Source organism: Embiotoca jacksoni, unplaced genomic scaffold, assembly GCF_022577435.1.
Source record: "Embiotoca jacksoni isolate LCO1_2020_lvr unplaced genomic scaffold, fEmbJac1.0.p SCAF_14, whole genome shotgun sequence".
Classification (NCBI taxonomy): domain Eukaryota; kingdom Metazoa; phylum Chordata; class Actinopteri; family Embiotocidae; genus Embiotoca; species Embiotoca jacksoni.
Window position 1 is genome coordinate 14854330 of NW_027185274.1, and position 25510 is coordinate 14879839.

The window sequence follows — 25510 nt, forward strand, 5'->3', positions numbered from 1 at the left end:
CTCCTCACCTCAGTTCTCTCACGTTCTTCCATAGAAAATGGTTTCCTGCTGACAGATTACTGCTGTAGTTTCAGAGACAGCAGTAGTGGGTGCAAGCTGTACATGTGACTACTAATCATTATTGTTATTAAGTGTTTTATTCATCCTTTTATTCACCTATTTCCACATCAGCAGTGAAAGAAAAAAAGGTTTATAGCACCACCTGTCTGCTTACAACCAACTCGCAACCAAACGTACACACACACAAAGAAGAAGAAGAGCAAAAGAGCACTGTCTCCAGTAACAATTTTAATTATAAAAAGAAAAACAAAAGCTCCAGGTACAGTGTCCGGTAGACCAGACTCTGGGTGCAATGCTTTAAGACAGACAAATTATTCAAGAACAGTCAACATGTCAAGGTGTTGAGTATAAAGAAAAAACCTGATATATTTATAAAATTTATATATCAGTAGGATGCAGAATTTAACCTCTACAAATTTACCTGAACCGTGAGTCTGGAAAGACAAAATTTATACTTACATGTAATCCTGGGAGGAGGGAAAATATTGATAACTGATCGCAAATGTCAATTTAAAAATAAAACTTTAGTTTGGGCGATTGCTGTAGATTTCAAAAAAAGATCTACTTGTATGCAAGAAACAGATCCCAAGAGGTGTTACTTCTTAGCAAATGAGATCTTCATGGCATTCGTCTGTGTGATCTTAAAGCCCTGTAGTGCATCTCGTGCAGCGCCAGCCTGCACCTCGTTCTCAAACTCCACAAAGGCGATGTCGTGGCGACCAGGGACCAGACGCACCTCCTTGAACCCCGGGAACCTGAACACACAACAACAGTTAGGCTCAGCCTTAAACACGTACAAATGTGCACAATCAAATACAGAAAATAAAGTAGTTTTACTGACTGGTTGAAAAGCATGGAGAGCATGAGTTCGTTTGTCTCCTCTGGCAGGTTGGTGAGGAAGAGGATGTGATTGGGTGGATTTTCTGCAACCTGTGAGCAGAAAGTAGTCAGAATCAAACCAATTGCAATATTTTTTTTTATCTTATACTATTTTTCCAAGTGAAGAGAATATGCTCGTTCAGAAAACAGGACACACTACCTGCTGAGGCATTTGTCCAGGCATCTGTCCGGGCATCATCTGACCCGGCATAGCACCCGGAGGCATCTGACCAGGGGCCATCCCTGGAGGAGGCATCATGCCTGGAGGGGGCATGTAAGGCGGCTGGCCTGGCATGTGCATCATGCGGGGTGCCTGGCTCATGGGAGGCATTCCCTTCGGAGTGAAGTACAACAATGCTGAGCATGTCAGTCACAAATTCTGTTGCCAACATTAATTTTACCAATAAAAACTCCCCCTGCCCCACTTACAGGCATGGCAGAAGGTACCCCAGCCACCATGGGGGCAGCAGCTCCTGGTACACCTTTCTTAGCACCCGCTCCATCAGCCTTGGTCTTCAATTTCTTCTCTTTTTTACGGTCACGTTCTACATAGGTCCCCTTCATTTTAGCTATGATGTCGGAGTCCATTTTGGCATACTGGATACGCTGCAGGAAGACACGTATGTTAAGACCAGTGTTGGGGAGTAACTAGTTACACGTAACTATTAAATTACAAAATATATGTAGTTGTAATTAATTGCTGATATGTAAATATATCTAACTACATTTGTTATTCAATATGTTGATGATTACAAATGGGGTTACATCTTAATATCTTATTTCCAATAAAATGCATTTGCGTAATTATAATATTCGTTATGCTGTGCATTTTAAACCTTTTTTTAACAGCGACTTTAAGAGGCACCTCCCGGCCCTCCATGTCATAGATAGATAGATAGATAGATAGATAGATAGATAGATAGATAGATAGATAGATAGATAGATAGATAGATGGATAGATAGATAGATAGATAGTTAGTTACTTTATTAATCCCCAAGAGGAAAAAATGTTCCGCTACAGCAGTATTTATAGATAGAGGAAAGAAATAAAACAACAGTAAAAAATATTAAATATAAAAAGGGACAATATATACACTAAAATAGAATAAAATAGAATAATTACATTAAAACTAACTATGCAATAGTGCAAAGTTTTTTTTATATTTTTTTTTTTAAATATTTAAACAACCAAACGTGTGATGGATTTTGCCAGAGGTGAGTTATTGTACAGTCTTATTGCAGCGGGCAGGAATGATCTCCTGCATCTGTCCTAATAGAGGACATGACGAAGCTCCGTTTAAAGCACTTCTACATAAAGCACCTTTCAGACACAATGCAGTTCAAAGTGCTTTACAGAGGCATGGAAATACATTAAAAAACAAAAAAGGATCAGATAAGAAGAAGCTCCTGAACCTACCATGGGTTTGTCGTAGAAGGGGAAACCCTGCATGGATCTCAGTGCGTTGGAGGCGCTGTTGACCTCTTTGAAGATCACAAAGGCCTGACCCTTCATCTTAATGTTTCGTGCGACCAAGATGTCCAAAATCTGTCCGAACTGTGAAAAGATGGCGTACAGCGACTTCTTCAACTCTGCAAGTAGAAAGAAGAGAGACGACATGAGAGGAGGGGGGGAGCTCGGTGCGCCGTGTTCACCGGAAGGCTGCAAACGTACCGTCTTTCTTGATTTTCTCGTTCAAGTTGTTGATGTAGATGGTGTGATTGAGCCGTACGTCCGGAGCAGCCATCCTCTAACTTTCTGGTCAGAAGGGGAATAAAATAAGATATTTCTCTCAAAACTGTTGGCTAACAATCATACAGGATGAAAAACGTGTGTGTGTGTGTGTGTGTGTGTGTGTGTGTGGGACGTTAGCATGGAAGCTAACTACTAGCTATAAGTTCGCTAACGTTATCCAGCGAACTCCCATCTATCTGTCCCTTATGCGTGTCTCATATTATTATTACAAAGATGTGACCTAAATGCACAAATTGATCGCACCAAATCTTTCTACCCCCCAAAAAAACAGGTTTACCTGTTAAACTCGATGTGGAAGAATACTCACTTCGAAACGATGAATGAAAACCCCGGCCGTCGCAAATCTCGTTCTCAGTTCTCGCGTTAAGAAGCAACGCAACGTAGTTTCCGGTTCCGCGTTCCGATTAGTTGTATTTTTTTTTAAAGGTATTTGACCACTTCTTCCACCAGTAGCTCGGTTTGGCTTTAGATGCAAATTTATACGTTGCAGTTGACCATTACGACATGTTTTAGATCTACATTTCCATATGCGTGAAACTGCATCGACTAAAGTAAGTCCCCCGACCATACATTTCACCGTCCGGCCGCTGCTGTAAACGCATGTTGTTGTTCAGGTTAGTTTAGCACCGTTTTATTGCCCTTTTCAATCGCCTTTTGCCTTTTAGAAAGTACAATTTACTGAGACACGTGCAGTTAATATCTAGATTTATTTAGTAACGCCAGGGGGCGATATGGCGCTTTACTGTTCGCGTGTGATCCAAGAATACAGACAGAGAAGAAGAAGAAGGAAACGAGAGAGAGAGAGAGAGAGGATATTGCCAAATATGGGTATAATACCGGTGTTGTCAGCTCGCTTTGCTCGTCTGAAAAGTGAGTGTAGGACCAGTGTGTAAAATAACTACCAGCGAGCCCCAAATTAAGGGACAACATTACCGCATCACGGTGTTACAGTGTTTACCGTGTGTATCTGTAATCGTCAGGTCCTGCTGTAACTTGCCGCCCTGAAAAGATGCACAAAAAAAAACAAACTAAACCGAGCCACCACTTCTGTCAGGGTTCATCCAAAAGGAGCTGAGCAAAGATGTCAGTGGAGTGTCCCCTGTCACCTCCTCCTCCTCCACCTCCTCCACCTGTGCCATGTCCTCCTCCTCCAGCCTCAGCTCCAAAGAAGAAGCTGTATCAGACTATAGGCAGCAGCAGGAGTCCCGTAGAGGGGAACCACACCGAGGCCCGCCTACTGCTCAGCCAGAGGGAGAGCAGGTGAGGTTTACAGAAACCTAAACATCTCCTTCATTTTGACCGTTCATTGGTTTTCAGCTTGTCTGGAATCGCAAGTCATTTCTGCACACGCATCTTGCGCGAAATCTTCATGAGCCCGGCTGTAATTTCCACGTCAGACATTTGACACATTGCGTCACATCGCTCATTATGTCAGCTGAGAGTTGTATCAGATGTCTTTTAAAAAAAAAAAAAATGTAATTTTTTTTTTTTTTTTTATCACAAAAGCTCACCAAATTATTTGATGCACATGTCCAAAATAACCCAGTAAGGCTGATCGTGTTTACCTTTCTGTTGATGATACTGGTACACACATATGGAGGCATTGTAACTGTTAAGATATTGGATTAAGAAATCCAACATAATCTGCAACTATAATGTAATAGCAAGAAAATCACAAGTGTTCATGATGGCAGGATTAATGGTTCATTACAGTTGACTGTCCAGGACCCTGAAACCAAAGTAGCTACTCTGACATGTCTAAATGTGTTTCAGGGAGAAGACCTATTGTAGGGCTGCAATGCAAAAGTGTAACAAACAACTATGTGAAGGCTGACAGCAAAGTTTGTTGTCATGGAATATGTGTGCAGTGCCATTTCCTTGTGCTCCAGTTTTAGGAAGGACCTGCAGTGGATACTGGTGAACACATATGTGCCTTCACTCATCCAAGATGGACCACAGTGAGTCTGTCTCACAGAAATATTTTTCTATAACACGTGTAAAACTGTTGCCATGTTTATTATGTGAATATCACAACAGGTCTTTTGTGTTATTATGCTGAACTGAATGTTTCGGTTATTAAACGTGACATATTTGCCGGGATTTCGCTGAGTGAGTGTTATTTGTTTCAGGTGCGGTCTGGTGGCTTTGTGGATGGCTGCTCACCTTCGGCAGCCAAAGCTGAGTATTGACATGGAAACAGTGGTTCAGACAGCGCTGAGTCGGGGATACACGGCTCAGGGTGAAATGTTTTCAGGTAATAAAAGTGCATAAACTGTTGGGGTGTTTTCTGATAGTATAGAAGCACAGGTTTGACCATCTGCCTCCGAGAAACAGATGCAAGCCACAGATCCTGCTTTACAACTCACTTTTGTTTTAGTGGTGATTCACTCTTTATGTTTCACAAGCACTTCAATTACAAATGTCACAATGTGTTGAGTTTATGGTGTTTTGGGTTCTTTATGTTCTCATTAAGTGTTTCATTTTTCAGCTGACCACATGGCCCTGCTGGCAGAGGAGGTTTGTGGCTGTAAGGCTGAACTGCTCTCAGGGGGTTTGAGTGGTAAAAACGCTGCAGCCATCGTCACACACCTGTGGGGTAGACAGCCTGTTCTCATCCCGTATCCTGAACACAAACAAAGAAAAAGACTCAATCCTGTGGTGGTTTTTTTTTAAAAAAATTTTTACTGCAACATAAAAGTTTATGGTTACAGGGGAAACGTCCTTGACAAGTGTGCACAGGTATGATGAGGACTACAACCACGAGCCATGCCAGCGTAGCGGCCACAGGGCGCACTGGGCAGTCGCTTCAGGTAAAACCAGATTACCTAGAGTTTCATGAAGGTGGTTCAAAAAAAAAAGTAGGCCTTAGCATGACTTTATGTAACCTCACAAACTGACCCAGGATCAGTGTTTCATAATGGCTTGGTTTAGTGTCCGTTGTCTCTGCCAGGTTGAAACACAGATCGGAAACATCATGCACAGATCACATCGGTTCACGGTGAAGATAACACACAGATGTCAAGGCGGCATTTGCAGCCACAAAGCAATACTTATTCAACATTGAATATAGAGAGTAAAATGTTACAGTCCAAACTTACAATCACTACCAGAAACACAGCAACGGAGAACATCTTGCAGGATGTGGTGATGAACTCAAATCATCTGTTAGTTGCTGTGGGTTTGTATAGACACAGCTGAAAAATGACCATATGGTGTATTGGAGGCTACACGCTATGAAACAACTGGTCAGGTCTTTTATTTATTTCATCAGTTTAATTATGTTGGTACAAGTGGCACATCAGCCTCCAGATGGTTCAAATGTTGTTTGAATATCTCAGATTAGGAATCCACCACTTTCTGCTTGTTTAATAAATGCATGTCTACGTGTATGACTTTATATACATTTTATTTTGTGACCTTTTAAAGTGAGAAAAAAATGGTTAAAATACTTACGAGGAGGTAACCGCAGAGCCATGTGGCAGAGATTCTTGTTGTTGTTTTTTTGCAGTGCATTTAAAGGGACAGATGTTGCCTGGAATACTCTGCAAATGTTTTCAAATAAAAAAAATTAAAAAAAGCAATTAAGTACAATCTGTTGCCAATATGTGACATGAATTTTATGTGAACTAAAAACGTGTTCACAGTGCAGCAGTAAAAAGGAACCGTTGATCAATGCACCGTTTCAGCCTGGCAGATGATTGTAACACCAGTGATGCCTGAGGTCCATCCAAACAGGCGGATTTCATCGTTCCTGCAGACCTCGCCGATGCTGAAGTCTCCCCAAACCCACAATTCATCCACTTTCTGCACACTTCTAGAAAGTCTACTCTGTGTCCAGACTACTAATTTATTTACCCACAGTTAATTGCAATATAAACATTGTAGTTTTTCTAATTGCTGACAAAAAAAAAGCACTTTTTTATGAATGTATAAAACAATTACTTTATTAAAACTTATATGACCACGTAGGCCAGAAATATTATTGAGGATACAGAGATATGTCAAAGTATAGGCTATAGAAAAAAAAAAAATCAAAATGCCTTTTATTTTTGTAATCTTCAATTCCGTTTACCAGCGGCTCCTTGCGGTCTTGCACCTTCACACACTTGGCTATATGGAGGCGTTTCCATGGTAACCTGGGTCGGACTTATTTCGACCGCCTTCATGAAACGAGCGTGGTTTAACTGGTTATCTTGGCACACGGTAACCACATGAATTCATTCCAGGTGTTCTCTTGGGTTTGGACCAGGGCAGTGTGAGCAGAGAGCACACTCAGCATGACCCCACGCTGCCCTGGCTCCTCCTCGCCTCGGACAGATGCTCACCTTGTCCTGTCGACAGCACGGCAGTCAAAGAGGTTTACATCCTGGCCAAGCAGGGTAAAAGCCTGCGCTACCAGCTGTGGAGTTTGGATAGTGTCGCCCAGAGCAACGAGCAGCTGAGGATGATGGACCCTCAGAGAGCTAACGATGGGACCCAGTATGTGGTTCCTCAGGGAGGGGTGGAGGCCGGGCTGGCGGGACAGGCGGTGCTGGTCCACACGAGGACGCAGAAGCAGTAAGGAGTGTGATGCTGCTCGGGTCAGGACCCAGCTGTGTGGGACGTAAGTTTATTCTGCTGGGAGGCATCGCAGCGAACTCTCATGGTGCAGTATGACCCTTTTCATTCAGGAACATTTAAATGGGTCGACATGATATCTGCAAGTCTGGAAGGGCTTCAAAGTGTTTTCATGTTACAGTAATAACACCGTATGTGCCTGGTGGATTGTCAGGGATAACTCGTGACAATAATTGTCCACATGATCTGTGCCTTTAATATCTCACATTGTCAAAAATAATTGTTGTGGCATCGATAAGATGGAAACAAATAGATATTTTTAAAGTATTTAATTCACTACTTGAACCAAAAAACTAATTCTTAACTAGTTATTTTATCTACAGCTGAATTTCAGCTAAAACAATCAGTGTTCAGGGACACAAGATCATATCGTTTACCCCTACATCTTATTAGTTTTATTTAAACTGAGTAGTTTTAATGGAGATTTATATTTTTATCTTTTGGGTTTACGAATTGATAAATCTTCACAACTGACTGACTGTTTATACAATAAAACTCTTGATTTGAAATTTTGTCTCGATTCATTGTGTGTGAGATTTGCAGCATCTGAGTGGTGTGTTTAAAGAGACTCTCAGAAAACCAACAACAAATACTCTCATTTTCAGTTTATTGCAATCCATGACCTTGTAGACAAAGCAGGGATTTATTGACAATTTCCACCAGTCTGTGTTTTGAGACTGTAAAATGCCTTCAAAGTACAAAATGGGGTGACGAATCCAGTTTGAAAACCTGATAGTTTTACAAATATAGAGAATTTGTGGGCAAAGAATTATAATACCTTGTAAACACTACAATAGTCCTCTCTTCTGGTATGTTTGCTTTTCCGAGATGAAAGAACTGAATGTCTGAATTCCAACTTGATGAAGTCAGATGCTGGACATTTGCGTTCTAAGTGAACCGCCGACGCACACAGATGCACACACATGCGCACACACACACACACATGCGCGCACACACACACACACACACAATGCTGCCTGACACTGCCAAAGGCCATCTGGAAGACAGAACACTGTTATGCTCACCGACCTGTCTCATTCCAGTCGTGGAATGCCATATGCTCACAAGCACTGCCGTGATTTCTAAATATAACAACGCTGTTTCTTTGTAAACTCTCAGTGTTGCATACAAAAGGTGAAACCCACAAAGCTCCTGTTTGGTGTAGCTAAATGAGGTTTCCAGCATTGCCTCATGATTAAAAGTCATTTTCTGATCTTCAATTAAGCATCGTCCTTTGAATCATTAGTTTGGATTTTCCAGTTTCAAGATCTATTCTGATACCTAAGTGAGACTTTGCAGAAGCCTGAAGAGGCTGATCAGTATAATCAGGTAATTCCAGTTTCATTACACCTGTCAAACGACTGCTTTACTGTAAAATTCTCTGACGCAAAACTGATCAGAGACGAGCGAGTGATAACGCCGAAATAAATTCATGCTGAACTGTAAACCCAGGCAGTACTTCACTGCTGCTTCCCATCTTAAGACACACGGAGGCACCCCTTGTTTTGTTCAATGGCTTTGTGAGGATCCATAGTGCAACTAAACTCCACACACACATGGTTGCAAAGCTGCTTACTGTACAGTTAAATGAAAAAGAAAAAAAACTTTTCACTGCATCATTATACAAAAATCCAATTAAGAAAACACTTTCAGGTTCAACTAGAAGTTCAACTTTGGGATTAAATGTAAATCAGTTTATGCTTGGGTGAACTCTTTGCAAGGAAAACAGCAGGAGTTCACTGCACTGGAATGATCAAACATTAAAATGCCAGGCACAGAAATTGTACAAACAAGGTTAAGAAGGTTATACCAAGGCCAAAAAAAAAAATTAAATTAAACTGTATTTACACACAGAGCTAGTTAATACAAGGTCTAACCTGTGTTTTAGTGTTGCTTTGTACTTAAACATCAAAAATGGTCCATGACAAAAATAAAATGTCCCAATGATCCTCAAAGAGTTTCCTCTGGATCAAGTTCATGGTTGTGAGATGACTGCTGTGTGCACCTCTAACCAACAGAGGGAGCTGTTGAGGAGGGAGATGAGTGATTTTACATGAGTGTCTTTGCATGAAAGTTACTGCCAAAGGTCAATGAATTCAGATATAATTGTGCTTTAAATTCTCCCTCTTTCCACTTCCTTCACCTTTTGCTTCAGCTCACATCATCTGCCCCCAAAGTTCCACATAATGCATATCGTCAGCCTTTGGCATATTCCACTTTGAGCTAGAAATCCTGTGCTTGTTTTGCCTCTTCTTCTCACACAGGTACAAGTGGGTAAAGACACTCGGATCCTGGCGCGGGTCTTGAAAAAAGTAATCAAACTGGTGGTTTTCTTAGTTTGTGTACTCTTCTCTCTTCTCCACCAGGACATCCACCAGTGTTTCACTGCAGCCTTCTAAGTCACATCTCCCTCTCAAGGTGTCTGAGGGAGCATGCTGCTGAAGATGTCGATGAGGTTGTCCAGTCCCCACAGGTAGCCATCCTCCCTGTTGCCCTCCACCCAGGGAGTTCTGTGGTCCAAGGTGCGAGGGGCCGGCAGGGGAACCGTCTTCCCAAAGTCAATCATCCACACTCTGGCCTTCCCCGAGGCGTCGTGCACAAACAGCAGAGAGCTGCCCACGACCTGCAGTGGAGAAACCAGTGAGACAGATGACTACGTGTATACGAGCGATTCACAAGCCTACTGGATGATAAGTTTATAAATTGGATAAGAAACTTGTTTAGGAATCTTGAATCCTGAGTGTGTGTTGGTGTGTCTCACCTCGTGTGTCCTGAAGAACTGTGACTGCTCAAGGACGGAGCGGAGTTCCTCCAGCCGCTGCAGGTAGAGTTTCTAATAAAAATACAAATAGAAAGACATGTCGAAAATCAGGATTAGAGAACAGAAACAGAAAGGAAGTTGCATCATGGAACAAAAATATATTTTTGGTTTTCTTTCCTACTTAACTGTGAGCCTAAAGCCTCATATCCTTTTTTAATGACGGTACCACTGAATACATTTGAAAAAAAAACAACACAGTTTGGAAAGTAAACATAAAGCTACTGCCAGCAGCTGACTAATTTAGCTTAGCATAAACACTGGAAACTGGTTCTCTTAAAAAGTAACAAAATCCACCTACCAGCAATGCTCACCATCATGTCTTGATTATTGAATATGTGGAAAACCTTGTTGTCTGTTGTTTGCCAAACTCTTTCTAAACTAGAACCAGTCGCTAAACAACCAGTCAGACTCTCCAGGAAACGATTGATCCCCGACAACACATTATTGTGTTGTTTGTGTCGCTTAGTGAACTTTGGTGGTACTGACAGGTGGATTTTGTTACATTTGGACAGCGGCAGACTAACGGTTTACTTTTGTTTCCAGTCTTTATGTTAAGCTAAGCTAACCAGCTGCTGGTGGTAGATTCATATTTATTGTAAATCCACACGAGTCTTCCCATCTAACGCTTGACAAAAAAGAAAACAAGTCTTGAAAGCAAAAAGGAAAAAAAAAAAAAAAAAAAAAATGCTGTTTTGCATTTACAAAACATACCAGAATCTGAGTGTTGCCATCGACAAAGTCCTCCAAGGCCTTCATCACTTGCTCTCTGTGCTTTGTCTTCTTGAAGTTGGTGTTACAAGTCCCATCAGCCTTCTGTTGAAGTAAGAAACATAAGATAATATATATCATGTTTTTTGATCTCCATGAGGACGATAATTCATTTCAGTAATTTCAAAGCTTCCAGCTGCAGATTCTGCCGATAGATGTTACTATCTGCCAAAGTTCAGGCTTTAATCGCATGCTGAGGATTCAAAAAAACAACAAATGCTAACTTTTGCTCAACTGGAAAATAAGACCGCAGCAGGTTGCCTTGAGTGCTCACGGCGTGCGATCAGACATTTTCATTCGTGACCGAGTAATAACATGCAAATCTACCATTGGGCTGCCCTGATAACCGGCCCTGGATTTATTTTTGAAAGAACAAACAGTCCTCTTAATGGCTGCACGTCGAGCCAAAAACTTGAACTGTGTTTTCCATTCCCACTGCAGCGCGTGTGTGGTCTGTGTTGTGAATACGCTGATAAGTATTTACTCCCACTGATTGGTTTGCTCCTCATGGAAACATGCAGCACTGTTTATTCTCCTGCGGAACATCGAGAACTACAGCCGGACACATTGACAGTGCTGGACTTCCAGGATGACCTCTGACCTTAATGCCTTCGATGCGGAAGCCATGGGTGGCGGTGGAGCTGAGCGTCTCCCTCCATTGCATGTATCGCGGTTTGATGACACCCTGCTGGGCCCGTTCCTGCTCTGTTGGGGCGCCGGGGTCCACTGCGACCATCTTGTCATACATGTCTTTCCGCAGACGTGGACGCTCTCTGGCTTTCATCAGCTCCTCCTCCAAGTATGTCCTGAAAAGAAAACACTTAATATTTAGATATTCAGATTTTTCTCTTTGATATTTTTCCCTTATTGTAATTCACTGCATATTCTAATTTTGAAAGTTTGTAGTCTGAAACCCTTTGTTGACCACAAACACAGCCTGTATTTCATATGAAAATAACAAAGGCAGAAAACTAGTGGGAATAAACTGTGTTAAAGTTTAAATGTGCATGAATGCTCATTTTCAAGGCTAAATCTCCCAAAAGCATCAGATAAGCTCTGATAAATGTTCCTCTGCAGTCGGTGTGGTCTTGGAAAATGTTGGTCACAAGACACCAGTTTGCACATCCCGTGATAAGTCTTACCTGCTGCCCATTTTACAGTCCATGATGGAGGGTGAGTCAAAGTCAGCCAGCAGGTCATCCATCAGGTTATAGTCCTGCTCGTCCCTCTGCACTACACCATGATATCCAGGCACATGGGGACGCAGAGTGTCCTTCATTAGCTTCTGTAGGCACTGCTGCTCACACTCACAGTATCGCTTCAACAAGCGTCCGAACTCCCCGGCCTGGAAGTTACCTTGAAGAAGCACACACAGTGAGGATTAAAGGAACAGTCTGACATTTTGAAAAGTATCCTTATTTGTTTTTGCTGAGAGTTACATGAGGATATTGACACCTCTCTTGTATCTGTGCACAAAATATGAATCTGGAGACAGTTCGCTTAGAAACCACAACATGTCCTGACATTTTGGTTTGAGTACAGATTAAACAAATGAGGTCTAAGTGAGTTTTAGAGGAGCCGCCAGGCAGACCGTTACCTTTGGACAGAGCCAGGTTCGCTGTTTCACTGTTTCTAATCTTTATGCTGAGCTAAACTAACAGGCTGCAGCCTTCTGTTCTTCTCTTTCAGCTCTTGGTAACAACCTAAATGAGTGTATTTCCCCAGAAACTATTGATTTAAAGAATGAGGTTAAAGGCTGAATGCATGATATACACAGCATATTTACACATACCTGCATGGCCAGCTAGCTGCACCCACGGGTAACGCTTCTTGAAGGACACAACGAAGGGGGACCAGTGAACCATGGTCTTCAACTTCTGCCAGGATTTATTCTGGGAAAAAGAAAAACAACAAAGATTTTCATCTTCCTGATGGTGCTCAAAATTTTTTTTTAAAAATCTGAAGCACTGACTAATCCAGGGTTTTCTCCTCCGGTCAAACAAAGCACTGTTTCAAATGCTGGCAGAAAGACTGATTATTCATTTAAGGGGAAAACACACCCTGCACGTACAAACGTATCAGTAGACATTGGACGGACCCTCCCCTTTAGCCAAGGCCAGGTGCACAATGTCCATGACAAAGCCCATTCATAAAACATTTACCAAAGACACCACTGTGGTGTCGTAAAATACTCCTTTACCGTCTGAAAGTGCGCGTGTGTGTGTGTGTGTGTGTGTGTGTGTGTGTGTGTGTGTGTGTGTGTGTGTGTGTGAAATAGTTATCTGTGTTGGGAAACACCAGGGCAAGGACAGTGTGCAACAGGGGCTTTGACGCAAGCAGTGCGAGAGGACCCTGACATTGATTGATTAAAATGTGTGTGTGTGTGTCTGTGGGAAATCACAACAAATGAACAGCCAGTTGTAGATGGGAATGTGTGCATGTTACATTGCAGTACTGAAAGTCAAACAATATCATTTAATATTTGTCTTGGCTCCTTCTGAATTTTCAGTCCATTTATTCCTATAACTGAAGTACTTCTGTAAATGGCTGTTTTTCACAGTGCTTGGCCAATCTCTGCTCTGCATTGTTTCTCCAGATGCTCTGTTGAAACTCTGTCCCAATAAAACAGTCTTAATGCAGGAATATACAGTACACCCACCCACCCACCCACCCACACACACACACAACAACAGAAGCTGTGGCTCTGCGTTTACTCTAGAAGAGGAGAAAGAAATGCTTTATTTGGCGTTAGGCAGCACTGTTTTGTAACTCAAAAGTTTAAAAGCCTTTAAAAAACATGTTTTTGCAATCCACTTCTTACAATAAGTAACACTAAATAATCTGCTTGAGCTAGGGAAAGACGATTAACCTAGTTTAAGTGTTATATTCTAACCCTTTCAAAACTTTGATTGTTGCTGAGGAATTCTGGACAAAAACCTTGATTTTAAATGGCTTTAACCGGTTTAAAGTCCAGAACAGCAGACAGAAAGGACGCAACACACGGTGCATGTACAATATCTATTTGCCACTTTATTTTACAAAGTGACAAAAATATCTGCAATACCCCAACACTAATTAGGTCAAATTAAATCCACCTACATTTCGATGAATAATTTGTCTTATGAAGACAGGATTCAAGTACTAAAATATTCATAGACCTCTAGAAAATTATGAAGCCTCCAATATGATGCATCAGTTTCATTCACGTCACAAATTTTTCACATTTGAAATCTTCCCAGGTGACTAATTAAGATTGCTCTGTTGGCTCCACGTGGAAACAAACTGCACTGAACTGGTTTGTGCTTCGTCAGACAGCTGGCCAGCAAGAGGCAGAGAGAGGGAAAATCAGACGGCTGCGTCAACTGAGCCTTCAATCGCATCAACAGATTACCCTCCACATAACCTCCGCACCCTCGGGGTCAACAACAGTGATGCAACAGAGACTTCATTTCACCAAAATGTGCAATGTGAAAACCAGAACTTGCAACATGACAGAAATTCCTCTTGATCATTTTGACATGCTTCGTTAATCAAACCCGAAGGCTGTACTTTTTCAGTTTGTTTAAAATAACAGGACCGTACTTTTTAAGTTTAAGCTGAAACACACAAACAATTACAGCCTTGATCAGGGTATTTAAATTTGAAAAGCACGTATGTGCACTCTGTTTGATTATATTTGCAAATATCACACAATGTAGGATATTGAACCTTCAACCTTATTATCAAGTTAGATCATGTTAGTACATTACGGATGTTGTGTGTAAGTGAAACTGTCAAAAGGTCGACATTTCCAGCGGGCCGCACCAACAATGTCGTTACAGTACACACATAAAGATTAGTTTGAACAAAGCTGAAGCCTAAAATTAATCTGCTGAGGTAGCCAAAAACAAACCGTGTTCAACCATATCTTTAACATCAGTTTGTTTTTATTTAGCGGTTATAAGCGGCGTCTTCCCTCATCTGATGAAGACCTCGTTGACAGATGGAAGTCATGGGGGGGATGAGAGGAGAGGACGGTGAAGCAGACACCCGGCGCTCTGGCCTCTCTTCTTTCACCCCTCTCATCCACATCAGATCTCTAATTGCCTCATGCTGACAGTTTAATGTGCCTCAGTGGAGTTGAACGCATCTACTTCATATTACCATCACAGCCAAAACACTAATGCTGCTCATATTCTGCTGGACATGGAGGTGTTTTGATCCCAACAAACAAGTTGCCAGTATTGTTGTGTCAAGGCTCTCTCTCTCTCTCTCTCTCACACTCACACACACACACACACACACACACACACACACAGGTCACATTTCACCCCACACAGCCAAAACTTTTCCATCTCTTCTTTCTCTTTTATATAACTCATCAATATATAACACACAGCTTCATTTTATTAGTCTGCTTTTAAAGCCTCCTTCTCATCCTCCAAAGCTTTGACATCGATAAATGTGCACAGTCCTCTTCCTTTCTCAAGTTTGTTTTCACCTCTTTTAATCTGCTTCCCTCCAACGCTTTCTGCATTATTCTCCATACTCTCGTCACATTCCCATCCTCCCCGATATTTGTATTTGGAATCCCGGGAATGTATTTAGCACTCGTCATGAAGCAACACACACAAACGCTGGACCCTGCCAGGGTCCCTCGGTGGTTCACATGACAACAACAGTGGTCATACTGGAAGAAGTCACACGGACTACAAGAATGTTCCTCAGGACCCTCTTCACCTTTTAAACACATGATCACAAATGTGCCCAGTTAGAAACACACTCAGTTGCCAGTTTATTAGGTACCCCTTGCTAAAACTGATGCAGTCTGATACAACAGAGCTACAATAAAGCTGTCATTAAGATTATAATGCTCAGCTTTTGGTGCCGAAGAGAGGCGTTGTTTCAAAATTATGATGAATTAAGAGGCTTTAATTTGTTACATGATATGGCCAGGTGTTTCTAATATTTTGTCTATCTTAGCAAACAATTAGTTTTAGCCGTTACAGCTGCACCTACTGTAATTAAACTGTAACCGAGAGCATTTCTCACAAGAAGATAACAAAGTCAAATTCTGAGAAACTATCCGAGTGCATCGAGTATTACAGTCTGAAGCACGATGATCCTGCTGCTTAGCTTCCTGGCTTCTTAACCCAGATAGAGCTGCGCTATCAATCACATCACAACTGAACACCCAAACCTACCACCTACATTTGGTTTAATCTGGATTCTTCATCCCCTTTCTGTACGAGCGTGACGTTAGCAAACACGTCTGACGGTCTGGAGCTAAGGTAGGCTGAATCTAAATCTGTATCCCTGCTCTCCGTCATGATCCACTACTTACCTGGCAGACGGAGCAGTAGTGGAGGAGGAGGCAGGCGGTGACACAGGCACACACTCCCCCCGAGACGAGGCGAGAACGCAGCCAGCACAAAATACTCTGCACCATCAGCACAGGGTCTGCCTGGTCAAGCACTACCAGGGATGTGTGCCTCCCTGTGCACTCCGGATCGTTCAGAATCATCTATAACCTCCTTTAATCGGGTCTGCTGGTAGCTCGTAGCGAATGCTCCGTCTTACTCCGGTTATGTGGCTTCAGTCATTCGGTCTGTAAACCCTTGCTGTAAACTGAGGCTTGTGTTGCCTAGTAAATAATCTTCCCGTTTTAAGCTCTCACACTGACTGCTTTCTCCCTCTTTACAACCTCTTCCTGTCATTCACAATTTCTCCTGTTTCAACAACTTGTTCCTTTCTTTACACTTTCTCAATACCTGATATCTTTGCTGCTGTCATCGAGGATATCCACACACCGAGCTGATGTGTCATTTTGCTCTTTCTCTCTCCCGTCTGCCTGCTTCAACTTGTCCCCTTTCCTTGTGCTTCCTCCCCAGAAATCACTTGCTCTGTCCCCCTGGAAGTACAAACCTCCAACAGCATGAACTATCTTCTCCTTCTCTCAGTATAACCTTTGTTCTTCGCCTCTCTCTCCTTCTCATCCTTTAATCCCCACAGGGCCTATCTTGAGCCTCATGCCGAGCCAATCTCCTGCCAGATTCATGACCGACATGGCGTCATGGGGGTAGGGACAACAGGCCTCTCCAGATCCTCCCAGCGTTCTCCTTTTCTCTGCGAGACAAGTTCTTCAGTACTACAGAGGTTTCTGTGTGTGTCTGTGTGTGTGCGGGCGGAGACAAAGCAGAACCTGTCAGACGACTGACATCAACTACAGGAGTGACAACATACGTGTACATTAAGGTTGTTTTCAGGTACTGTTAGAGCTTCTTTCTTCAAAACTAGTCATAGGTAAACCACATCCCTTTCCCTTAACTAAAGTCTTCAGTGTTGCAGCAGCTCAGTTGTGGCGGGCAACTGAACGTACAGAGGAGGGTGGTGTTCAAAAGAGACATTAAACAATGAAAAGTGTTCAATATCATAATATACTGCTATTTATTTTCTCTGAGCTTGTTTCTGAGCCTCTTTTCTGTCTAATTTTGAGTGTAATGTTCCAGTGCATGAGCTGAACCAATGTGCCAATTCATTATCATCAGTTCATATTATCATTATTTGTTGGTTTAATCCTCTCTGGTTTGAAGATTTGCTGCTTCTCTCTCCATTATATCATTGTGAACTGAATATGTGGAGATTTTCTACATTTACTGATGTTACCCTGAGCTCTGAAACTTATGATAGCAGATGAATTTTTCCATTTTCCACTACTATTTATATATTAAATGAATGAAAATTAATTAATATTAAAATATAGTTTTATTGTCAGCCCTATTATATATTGTATAACATTGAGAAATTAGACTAAATATTGTCTTAGATTTAGAGTATCATGATAATGTGATAGGTGTTGCCTTTTCCTGGTGTTAAAAGCTGCATTCTAGTAGTGATATCATTTTCTGACCTTACCAGACTCTTCTAGCTGTTGTATTGTTTGCCTTTACTCTCTTAGTCATTATATCCACCTTGCTGATGATTATAAAATATTTCATTCTGTATATATTCTATAAATATTTCATGAAAGCACCAATAGTTGTTCCTACAATATTGCTGCAATATCATGATACTTGATTTTGTCCCCATCACTCAGCTCCTATTTACACATAATAACACCCCAATAATATAATTCACAGGAAGAATTTGACTGTTTTTCCCTCATTGCTAATCACACTTACCTACTTCAACTTAACGACGGATTAAACTTGCTTGCTTATAATGAAGTATCTTCACATGTGGCATTGTTTCTCTTACTTGAGGATTAAATAGTTCCTCCACCACTGCGTGTCTTTTGAGTGTAGGCGTTGTATTTTCAGTCACATGATGTAATTCTAGGTTGTATGCAGGTGGTGTTGAGTTATACTGAAAAATATTAGAATGTACTTATTTATACATAATAGAAATGTGGATCAGACAAATGTGTGTTGTGTTTGTTCTTTTTTCATTTTTAACTTTGCAGCATGGATTTTTTTTTTTTTTTTTTTTCCATCATGGAGTTTGTGTATAAGTGCTGTGGGAGTGAAGTGTGGGACAGAAAACAAGAGTGCAATTGTGGCTCATGAGTGAATACGCATGCATAAATAAAGAGCGATCATCACGTGTAGGCTGCATGTTCAAAGTTTCAGTGGATGTTTTTGTCTGTGTGCGCTCTATCTTTAGTCAGCTTACCCTAATTTTCCTCTTGTGTCCTGTTCCACTGGATGTCTCATGGTGTCTCAGAGGAAAATATTAAGTTTAGAGCCCGGCTGAATGTGGGGGGAGAAAGAGTGTCTCACATGGGAGGGGAGTAATCTGCTAAAAACCTAAAATAATGTGTGCACTGTCGGGCTGAGCAGACATTCATAGGAATTTACATCTAATAGCATTCAAATGTCAGAGACAGAGTTGATACTGTCGGTGAGAGAGAGAGAGAGAGAGAGAGAGAGGGAGAGAGAGAGAGAGAGAGAGAGAGAGAGAGAGAGAGACTAGGAGAAAAAAAGTACCATATATGGCAAAGGCGTCGCCTAGCAACCGGCTCAGCCTTCAGCCCAATTTTCCATGACACACATTGAACTCTGAATGCAAGACGGCATCGCTGCGAATGAGTATGCGCATGTCTATGCATGTGCGAGCAAGTATCTGCTCACGTCGCCAAGCGTACAAGATGCAAATGTAAGGTTTGTCTGGGAGCTGACAGGCGGCCACGGCATTTTAAAACCAATGACAACAAACACACGCCCTCATTCTTCTGATTACAGCACACAGCAGGGCTTTTACTCAACTGCAAGAGGACAAAACATGCCCATTAAAACCAGCTCTTATCAGAAGCCACAGGCCAACGTCATCCTGTTTGTTACAACAGCTCAAGTGCAAGTTGCTCATTTCCTGGCCGTCAGTAAAAATAGCCAGGAAATTACACTGTCCACAGACGCGCTGATTCAAAAGATCATTACCGTAACAAGGAGTGAATCAATACGCATGACGATGTGTAGAAATCTGCATTTCCATGATTTAACAAAAATTCAACAGCCTATCAGAAACTGATATATACTGAATATACACTGAATATAAATTATACATTTTATTTTTTGAATCGGAGGCCGTACGTCCTCTACCATTACAACACTGGAAAAAGGAAATATGCTATTATTTGCATGTGGAAATGACATCAACTTCAAAAATATGGGCAGAAGTATCGCAAGTTGTGTAAAAGTATTCAGCAACTACTTTGATTAAGAAATGATGTGACAAATTGTTTCAAGCAAAAACGCCACACTTCTCCTTCACTGATGTTATTATATTACACTGTTATGTGAATAAATTTGTGTTTTAAACTGCTGAATATACGGACACAAAACATTTGAAGATATGATAGATGGGATTTGTCACTGTTTTCTGACATTGTGCAGTTGAAACACAACTAACAGATTGTGATAATAATCCCGTACTGTTCTAAAGATGCGAGCGCATAAATCACTAATCTGAAGGTTTATGATATGAAATGGGACAATAATAAAAACGGCAGAATGTTTGAACAATGTTTCAGCTGGTCGAGGATAATAGACGAGTATATTATATATAATATGATTTAAGCTAATTGATGTTTTATCTACATTGGGATGCTGAAATATTTGTGTGTATTCAATATGTGGGCACTTTTGATTCTGTTTTTCAGTTGTTGTTTTTTTGTTGTGGCTGTTGTTTGTTTTATATCATTTAGGGAAATTTAAATAAAATCTTACACAAAGAAAGCCACAGGCATGAAGTCCCACTGACGTTCTAACCTTTCAAATGTTTTCCGTGTCGTGCCTCTCTCATTGTCTCCCACTGGAAAAAGAACCCAGGGTGGATTATTGGCGGTGGAAAAATAACTGGGGCTGGATTATTAACAAATATATGATGAGCACAGCCTCTTCTGGCTGGGTAAGAGACCCGAGCAGTGCTGTATGAATAGCATACTGACAGCTGAACATCTGCCAACACGAGGGCCTGGTGACGTGGCCCCAATACAAAACCTGGACAGTCAGCATTCACATCCTGCCGTGAGCAGAAGTGGACATACTGGAAGACCGTCTCCAGCAGAGACATCCTGTTTTTAAGACATTCCAGGCATGTCTAGTCAACAGTGCATCGAAGCCTCCTGACACTGGAGGGAAACATCACAACCTCCCACTTAGAAACTGGAAAATGCAGCTTGTCTCTGGTAGGAGAAGAAAACTTTGAGCCTTTGGGGCTTCAAACTAAAATCTCTTGATAGCTTCTTCGAGCTCTATTTACAGCACAAAGTGGCTCGCACAAACAGATGACAAGCAAATCAAAAATGCACTCGAACAGTGTTTAAATGGCCCAGAGGCTGAGCTCATCACAGCCATGTGATCATGAGGCATGGCTGCAGAAGGACGCGGAGATGGGCGTCAGTTTCCTCTGGTTTAAATCTATTATAGTCGTGTTTCATTATGGAGGATGGTGGGAGTCCATCTGTTATGACGCAGAACCACACATCACACAAATTATTTCAAATGTGGTTATTTTTGTTAATTCGTGAGACAGAGCTACCCAAACATGAAGCTCACACTACCTAAAAAAAACCTCATGACTGACTGAAAGCCTTGTTTTTTTTCTCATTTGTACAACAGCACTTTAAAGATCTTCATATCCTGGAAATTAACTACCTTAAAATACCAACAGATTGTCCAGATCTAATCCCTGACATGAAGCGTCTGTATACCAATACAGAGCAGCTGGGTAAACTGAAGGAAATATGGAAATACATGGGAGAGTGTTTTCATGCACCTACAAGCTATCTAATAACTAAACAAAGTGCCTGTGGTTAAAACTGCCACCTGATATACAAGTGTTAACCTGCACCTGTCCTATATGCAGTGTGTGTACTGAATGTTCAAATTTAAAATTTATTCCCTTACCTATATTTGTACCCGTGTGGTCATTTTGCTGATAAAAGCGAGGTTTGTTCAGAGGAGGAAAAGCCCTAATCACAGCTTTGGTATTTGGTAAATTGCCCAATGTTTGTCAGTTTTGGTATCTGAAGCAGTAAAACCGGTTTATGATTGTGGGAGTTCAGTTTTGAATTTATTTTTTTTTTAAATTATTATTATTATTATTATTATTATTATTATTATTAAACCAGTGAATAAGAGCAATGATCATGCTTATTATTAAAGTTTATCTCTGGTGGAAAAAGACTTGAAAAGACACTCACCACTGTCCCATCGTCCGGGCTGCACAGAGACCGGGCCGGAGACAGACTGGACTCGATGTCGCTGGCAGTGAAGTCGTCCTCGGATTCCTCGAAGGACGAGGCGGAGGACAGGCCGATGGACGAGGAGTTGGACAGCTTCCTCGGGGAGCGCATCAGAGCTGGGGACCCTCCGCAGCCGCTGTCCGAGCAGGGGGACTCTTCGTCCGGGTGAAGTTCGCTCAGTATCACCTGAGGGCGGGTCGGACTGGAGTCTCTTGTTATGATGAGTTTCGGTATGGTTCCTGGAAAGCTTTGGCCCACTGTGGGACTGTGATGGGTCTGATCAGAGTCCTTTTGGCTCTCAGTTTCAACTGGACAACAGTTGCTTTGATCACCGGCCGCTTTGGGCGGACATGAAACGGTGCTGCAGTCAGTTTTTGTCATTTTAGTCTCACCGTAAGCATCCGTTATCAACAGCCCACCATCCAAATGTTGACCCGGGGACAGGATAGACGAGGTCCGTTCAGTGTCCGAGTCAAAGGTGAGCAGCGGTGCTGAGCTCGGACTCGTACCAGTCAATACCCCATCATCAGACACAACGCGAGCCTGCGTGTCCCCCCCCTGTGGCTGATCTTCCATGGCCCTCGTAGGGGGATCCGAGGCATTGTCCTCTCGCTCGGGTTTCGGCTCCTCGCCGCTGACTTTACCGGTCCGCGATCCAGAGCCTGAGGCATCGGACGAGCCAGGCGTCGCCTCCGGGTTCACGGCGTGTTGGAGAGCTTCCGTGTTATCATCTAGGCCGGATGTTGTGTCAAAACAACCCGGGGCTGCTCGGTGCCCCTCAGCCGCCGACACAACCTCGTCCCTCGGCAACTTCCCTACTCTGTGGCCGGGGCGCGCTGCTGGATCTGCGGCTGCGTTTCTGCAACCAACATCCGCGTCCGTTTGGCTGGAGTCTCGCTTTCTCCGTCCCAGACACGACAGTACTTTATTTTTCATCGGATTCCTGTTCAACCGATCACTCCGTTGTTTCTCTCTGCTCCTAAAAGTGCGGATACGGAGTCGCTGTGCCGTTTCGTCCGCTTTCCATTTCGTTGTGCCTGGTGTGGTGGGGCTGCGCGATAGATCTGAGCCAGTTTGGCCCATCCTGCATGCCGTAGTAGTAGCAGCGACCCAGACACACCCTCCGCGTTTGATTTGAAACAACTCCTACAATCTACAGTAAGCCATTACTCACGCAATCAATGTTTCCAGCCTGTGAGATCTTAAACTGGTCAATCTCCTTGCTCCTTGTCTTGATTGGTAATTTCTGTGAACAAGCAGATGATTCATAATTTAGTACCTGCATGAGTAAATAGTCTGTTCCTACAACACAATCTGTCACCGACACTCCCTTTCCTCAAACTCCATTGATCACAGTGACAATGTAATGACCAACAGCACATATAAAGCACACTCTCAACAGCTGCAGGAAACAACTGCAGACATTGATCCCATTATTAAGCCCTAAAATGCCGAGTAATCTGTGATTTATCACTTCTTACATTCCGATTTTTATTTCCTACAGCAGATAGAAACTGCCTGATGAAAGTCAAATTAACTGCAGTGGGACATTGTCCCAGGAAAATATGACAGGAGGAATGATTTAAAAATGACAGAAAAACAGCTGAGTGCAAAGAAAATGCAAGGGTTTCACCTTAGTGAAATACTGCCCTCATGTGTCTGGACATTGAAACCAGGTCCAGTCGGCTCAATTGAACTTTGATGGCTCTCTGTATGCAGTGGTGGGATGTAACTAAGTACATTTACTGAGGTAAAAAGAGGTAGGCCTACTTTACCCGAGTATTTCCTGTTTTCTGCTACTTTATATAGTCCACTTTACATTTTAGAGGGAAATATTGTACTTTTACTCCACCACATTTATTACACAATTTCAGTTACTAGTTACTTTTCAGATCAACATTTTATACGTAAAACAAAATGATCCGCTTTTTTTTTTTAATTATTATTTTTGCATCGTTATACCTACATTAGACTATTGAGTATCACATCTTGAAGTTAGCTCAGACAATGTACTTTAAGTACATTTTTCTTACGAAATTCTACTTAAGTAAGCTTTGAATGCTGTCGTGTTTTACTTGTTATTGAAAACATTTTCAGGGTGGTATTACTACTTTTACGAAAGTAAAAGGTCTGTGTACTTAATCATCGACTTATAACACTCCTAGATTGATCAACTATTCATCTCGGCACTAAATAAATGTCCCAACACACACACAAAAAAAACCACACAAAAAAATGCAGCAAATTTTCACAATACGCGAGCTTCAAATTCAACTTCCCTCTGTCAACTCGTACAGATTCACAAACTGCATAAGGAAGCCCAAACTACGGTAAATGTGAGCTTCCCTCCTGTTGAAGACGCGTTTCATGGCGTCCGGGGACAATTTAAAGCACTTCTACTCGGCGAAGGGAGGAGCCGCTGAGTCTTATTGACAGCTCTGCAGTCAGGAGAAATGCTCACAGAGGGGAAGCGAGACTGGAGGAATAACAAAAGGAAAGAATAGCTCACAATGAACCACTCATTCACACAACAATACACAAGTGGCCTACATTCTTGTGTAATCACAATCATAAATAATGACTCACCACGGTGAATTACTTGTGCCACACTGACAAGTGCACACATAAAAACTGTGACACATCCTTTATGGGAAGTTGGTCACTTCAAGAAAAAAAAGTTTTTATATTAAGATTTTTTTTTTAGAAGAATTAACACAAAACACCACCACAAACAACAACAATCACAAACAACAATCACTCGTTGTTTGTTTGCCCCCAAATCAGGAAGACACGCAGCCGCTCTTCATAACGGTTTACTTCAGTTAACAATAACGGTGTTTTGCATTTAGGCTTTTTAATCCAGACTTTTAACTGTCCGAGGATGGTTTTAATCAATAATTTAAAAGTATCGATCCTTCTGCTTCTTCTTTCTTTTTTTTTTTTTTTTTTCTTCTTCTTTTCGTTTGGCAACACAAAATGCTCAAATTGATCCATAAGGGAACAAAACGGCCGACTAAAATCACTACAGAGGAAAAGACATTTGACCAAACTTACCCGACAGATGCTCTTCTGATGCGAGAGGCGGCTGTTCAACAGGCTGTCGTGGACGCGGAGGTGTCTGAATATTTAAAAGGTGATGTTTCTGTCTGCGGCTCATCGGAGTGTGAAACGCCGCTGAGTAGTGTCGGCATGTGTTCACGGTGAAAGAGGAAACAGGGTTAGTTTTTTTTTTTTTTAACTTAAAGCGACAAGTGACGTCACACGAACTACTGAACTGGCTTTCCACCGGACTCGAAGGAGCTTCACGTCGTCACATTCAGCGCAGTTAAAACGCAAATATGACCATAAAACTAACGAAGTGACTGAAACAAACGAGCCAAAATTGAGCAAAAATGATTCAACCCAAATTACGATTTATACTGCCTCTAATAAAAACGTTAAAAAAAAAAAAAACAACAACAACAAAACGGACAGCTTTGGGGTGGCCTGTCAGTGTGCGTTGAAGTGCTGCCTTCACGTGCTCTTCGGGATTTCGCCTTTGTCGCCGTTATAACTTTGATCCCTTTCAAAATAAAGTGATTCAATAACTTTATTGACGTCGTTTTATTTCAACGGCTCAACGTTGTTTTGTTTTTTTTCGTTGTCTTTTCTTCAAAACTATTTTTTTTTAATTTCCTACAAGCAATATATGGTAAAAAAAAAAAAAAAAAAAAAAAAATGTATGTTTATCCGTGATTTTTCACAGGATATGTGATTCTGTATTCAACAAAAAAACATTTTTTTAGAGCACTAAGTTTGTACATAATATCTGTGTGATAAATAAAGTTGCTCAATTTAGAAAATCTTGATGTCATTTTTAATTAAGCAAGTTTGAATATTTACTCCATCA

At 41.7% G+C, this 25510-nt stretch overlaps 3 protein-coding genes across 8 annotated transcripts; 1 reads left to right on the forward strand and 2 right to left on the reverse strand.

The window, feature by feature from the left end:
- Window positions 1-268: 268 nt before the first annotated feature.
- Window positions 269-3056, reverse strand: snrpa (small nuclear ribonucleoprotein polypeptide A). Of its 4 annotated transcripts, none has more exons than XM_069148178.1 (7): window positions 3000-3056; window positions 2612-2695; window positions 2357-2529; window positions 1369-1545; window positions 1100-1273; window positions 902-990; window positions 269-815 (listed from the first exon to the last, which is right to left on the reverse strand). In XM_069148178.1, exons 2-7 carry the CDS (start codon window positions 2682-2684, stop codon window positions 656-658), a joined length of 846 nt encoding a protein of 281 aa, XP_069004279.1. In that variant the 5' UTR covers window positions 2685-2695; window positions 3000-3056; the 3' UTR covers window positions 269-655. The 4 variants fall into 4 exon arrangements, with proteins under 4 accessions (XP_069004279.1, XP_069004280.1, XP_069004281.1 ...); XM_069148179.1 differs by having other exon boundaries at window positions 2612-2691; window positions 3000-3046; XM_069148180.1 differs by having other exon boundaries at window positions 2970-3009.
- A 47-nt stretch (window positions 3057-3103) lies between these two features.
- Window positions 3104-7812, forward strand: actmap (actin maturation protease). Of its 3 annotated transcripts, none has more exons than XM_069148176.1 (7): window positions 3104-3306; window positions 3747-3952; window positions 4582-4650; window positions 4822-4946; window positions 5181-5310; window positions 5432-5502; window positions 6919-7812. In XM_069148176.1, the coding sequence occupies exons 2-7, from the start codon at window positions 3774-3776 to the stop codon at window positions 7251-7253; spliced, it is 909 nt and encodes a 302-aa protein (XP_069004277.1). In that variant the 5' UTR covers window positions 3104-3306; window positions 3747-3773; the 3' UTR covers window positions 7254-7812. The 3 variants fall into 3 exon arrangements, with proteins under 3 accessions (XP_069004277.1, XP_069004276.1, XP_069004278.1); XM_069148175.1 differs by having other exon boundaries at window positions 3104-3243; window positions 3673-3952; XM_069148177.1 differs by having other exon boundaries at window positions 3104-3243.
- An 87-nt stretch (window positions 7813-7899) lies between these two features.
- itpkcb (inositol-trisphosphate 3-kinase Cb) lies at window positions 7900-25061 on the reverse strand. Its single transcript, XM_069148174.1, has 8 exons — window positions 24676-25061; window positions 21580-22867; window positions 12691-12790; window positions 12041-12254; window positions 11500-11704; window positions 10842-10943; window positions 10071-10142; window positions 7900-9932 (listed from the first exon to the last, which is right to left on the reverse strand). Exons 2-8 carry the CDS (start codon window positions 22702-22704, stop codon window positions 9723-9725), a joined length of 2028 nt encoding a protein of 675 aa, XP_069004275.1. The 5' UTR covers window positions 22705-22867; window positions 24676-25061; the 3' UTR covers window positions 7900-9722.
- Between the last annotated feature and the right edge of the window lie 449 nt (window positions 25062-25510).

Excerpts from the sequence above, each read along its gene's own strand:
- snrpa (XM_069148178.1), bottom strand. The coding sequence starts at position 2,684 with ATGGCTGCTCCGGACGTACGGCTCAATCACACCATCTACATCAACAAC. Across the intron at positions 2,530-2,611 it reads CGAGAAAATCAAGAAAGACG|AGTTGAAGAAGTCGCTGTAC; the intron begins GTACGTTTGCAG and ends TTCTACTTGCAG. Across the intron at positions 991-1,099 it reads CTGGACAAATGCCTCAGCAG|GTTGCAGAAAATCCACCCAA; the intron begins GTAGTGTGTCCT and ends TTCTGCTCACAG.
- actmap (XM_069148176.1), top strand. The coding sequence starts at position 3,774 with ATGTCAGTGGAGTGTCCCCTGTCACCTCCTCCTCCTCCACCTCCTCCA. Across the intron at positions 3,953-4,581 it reads CTCAGCCAGAGGGAGAGCAG|TTTTAGGAAGGACCTGCAGT; the intron begins GTGAGGTTTACA and ends CTTGTGCTCCAG. Across the intron at positions 4,947-5,180 it reads TCAGGGTGAAATGTTTTCAG|CTGACCACATGGCCCTGCTG; the intron begins GTAATAAAAGTG and ends TTCATTTTTCAG.
- itpkcb (XM_069148174.1), bottom strand. The coding sequence starts at position 22,704 with ATGGGCCAAACTGGCTCAGATCTATCGCGCAGCCCCACCACACCAGGC. Across the intron at positions 11,705-12,040 it reads GACTGTAAAATGGGCAGCAG|GACATACTTGGAGGAGGAGC; the intron begins GTAAGACTTATC and ends TTTTCTTTTCAG. Across the intron at positions 9,933-10,070 it reads AGTTCTTCAGGACACACGAG|GTCGTGGGCAGCTCTCTGCT; the intron begins GTGAGACACACC and ends TCTCCACTGCAG.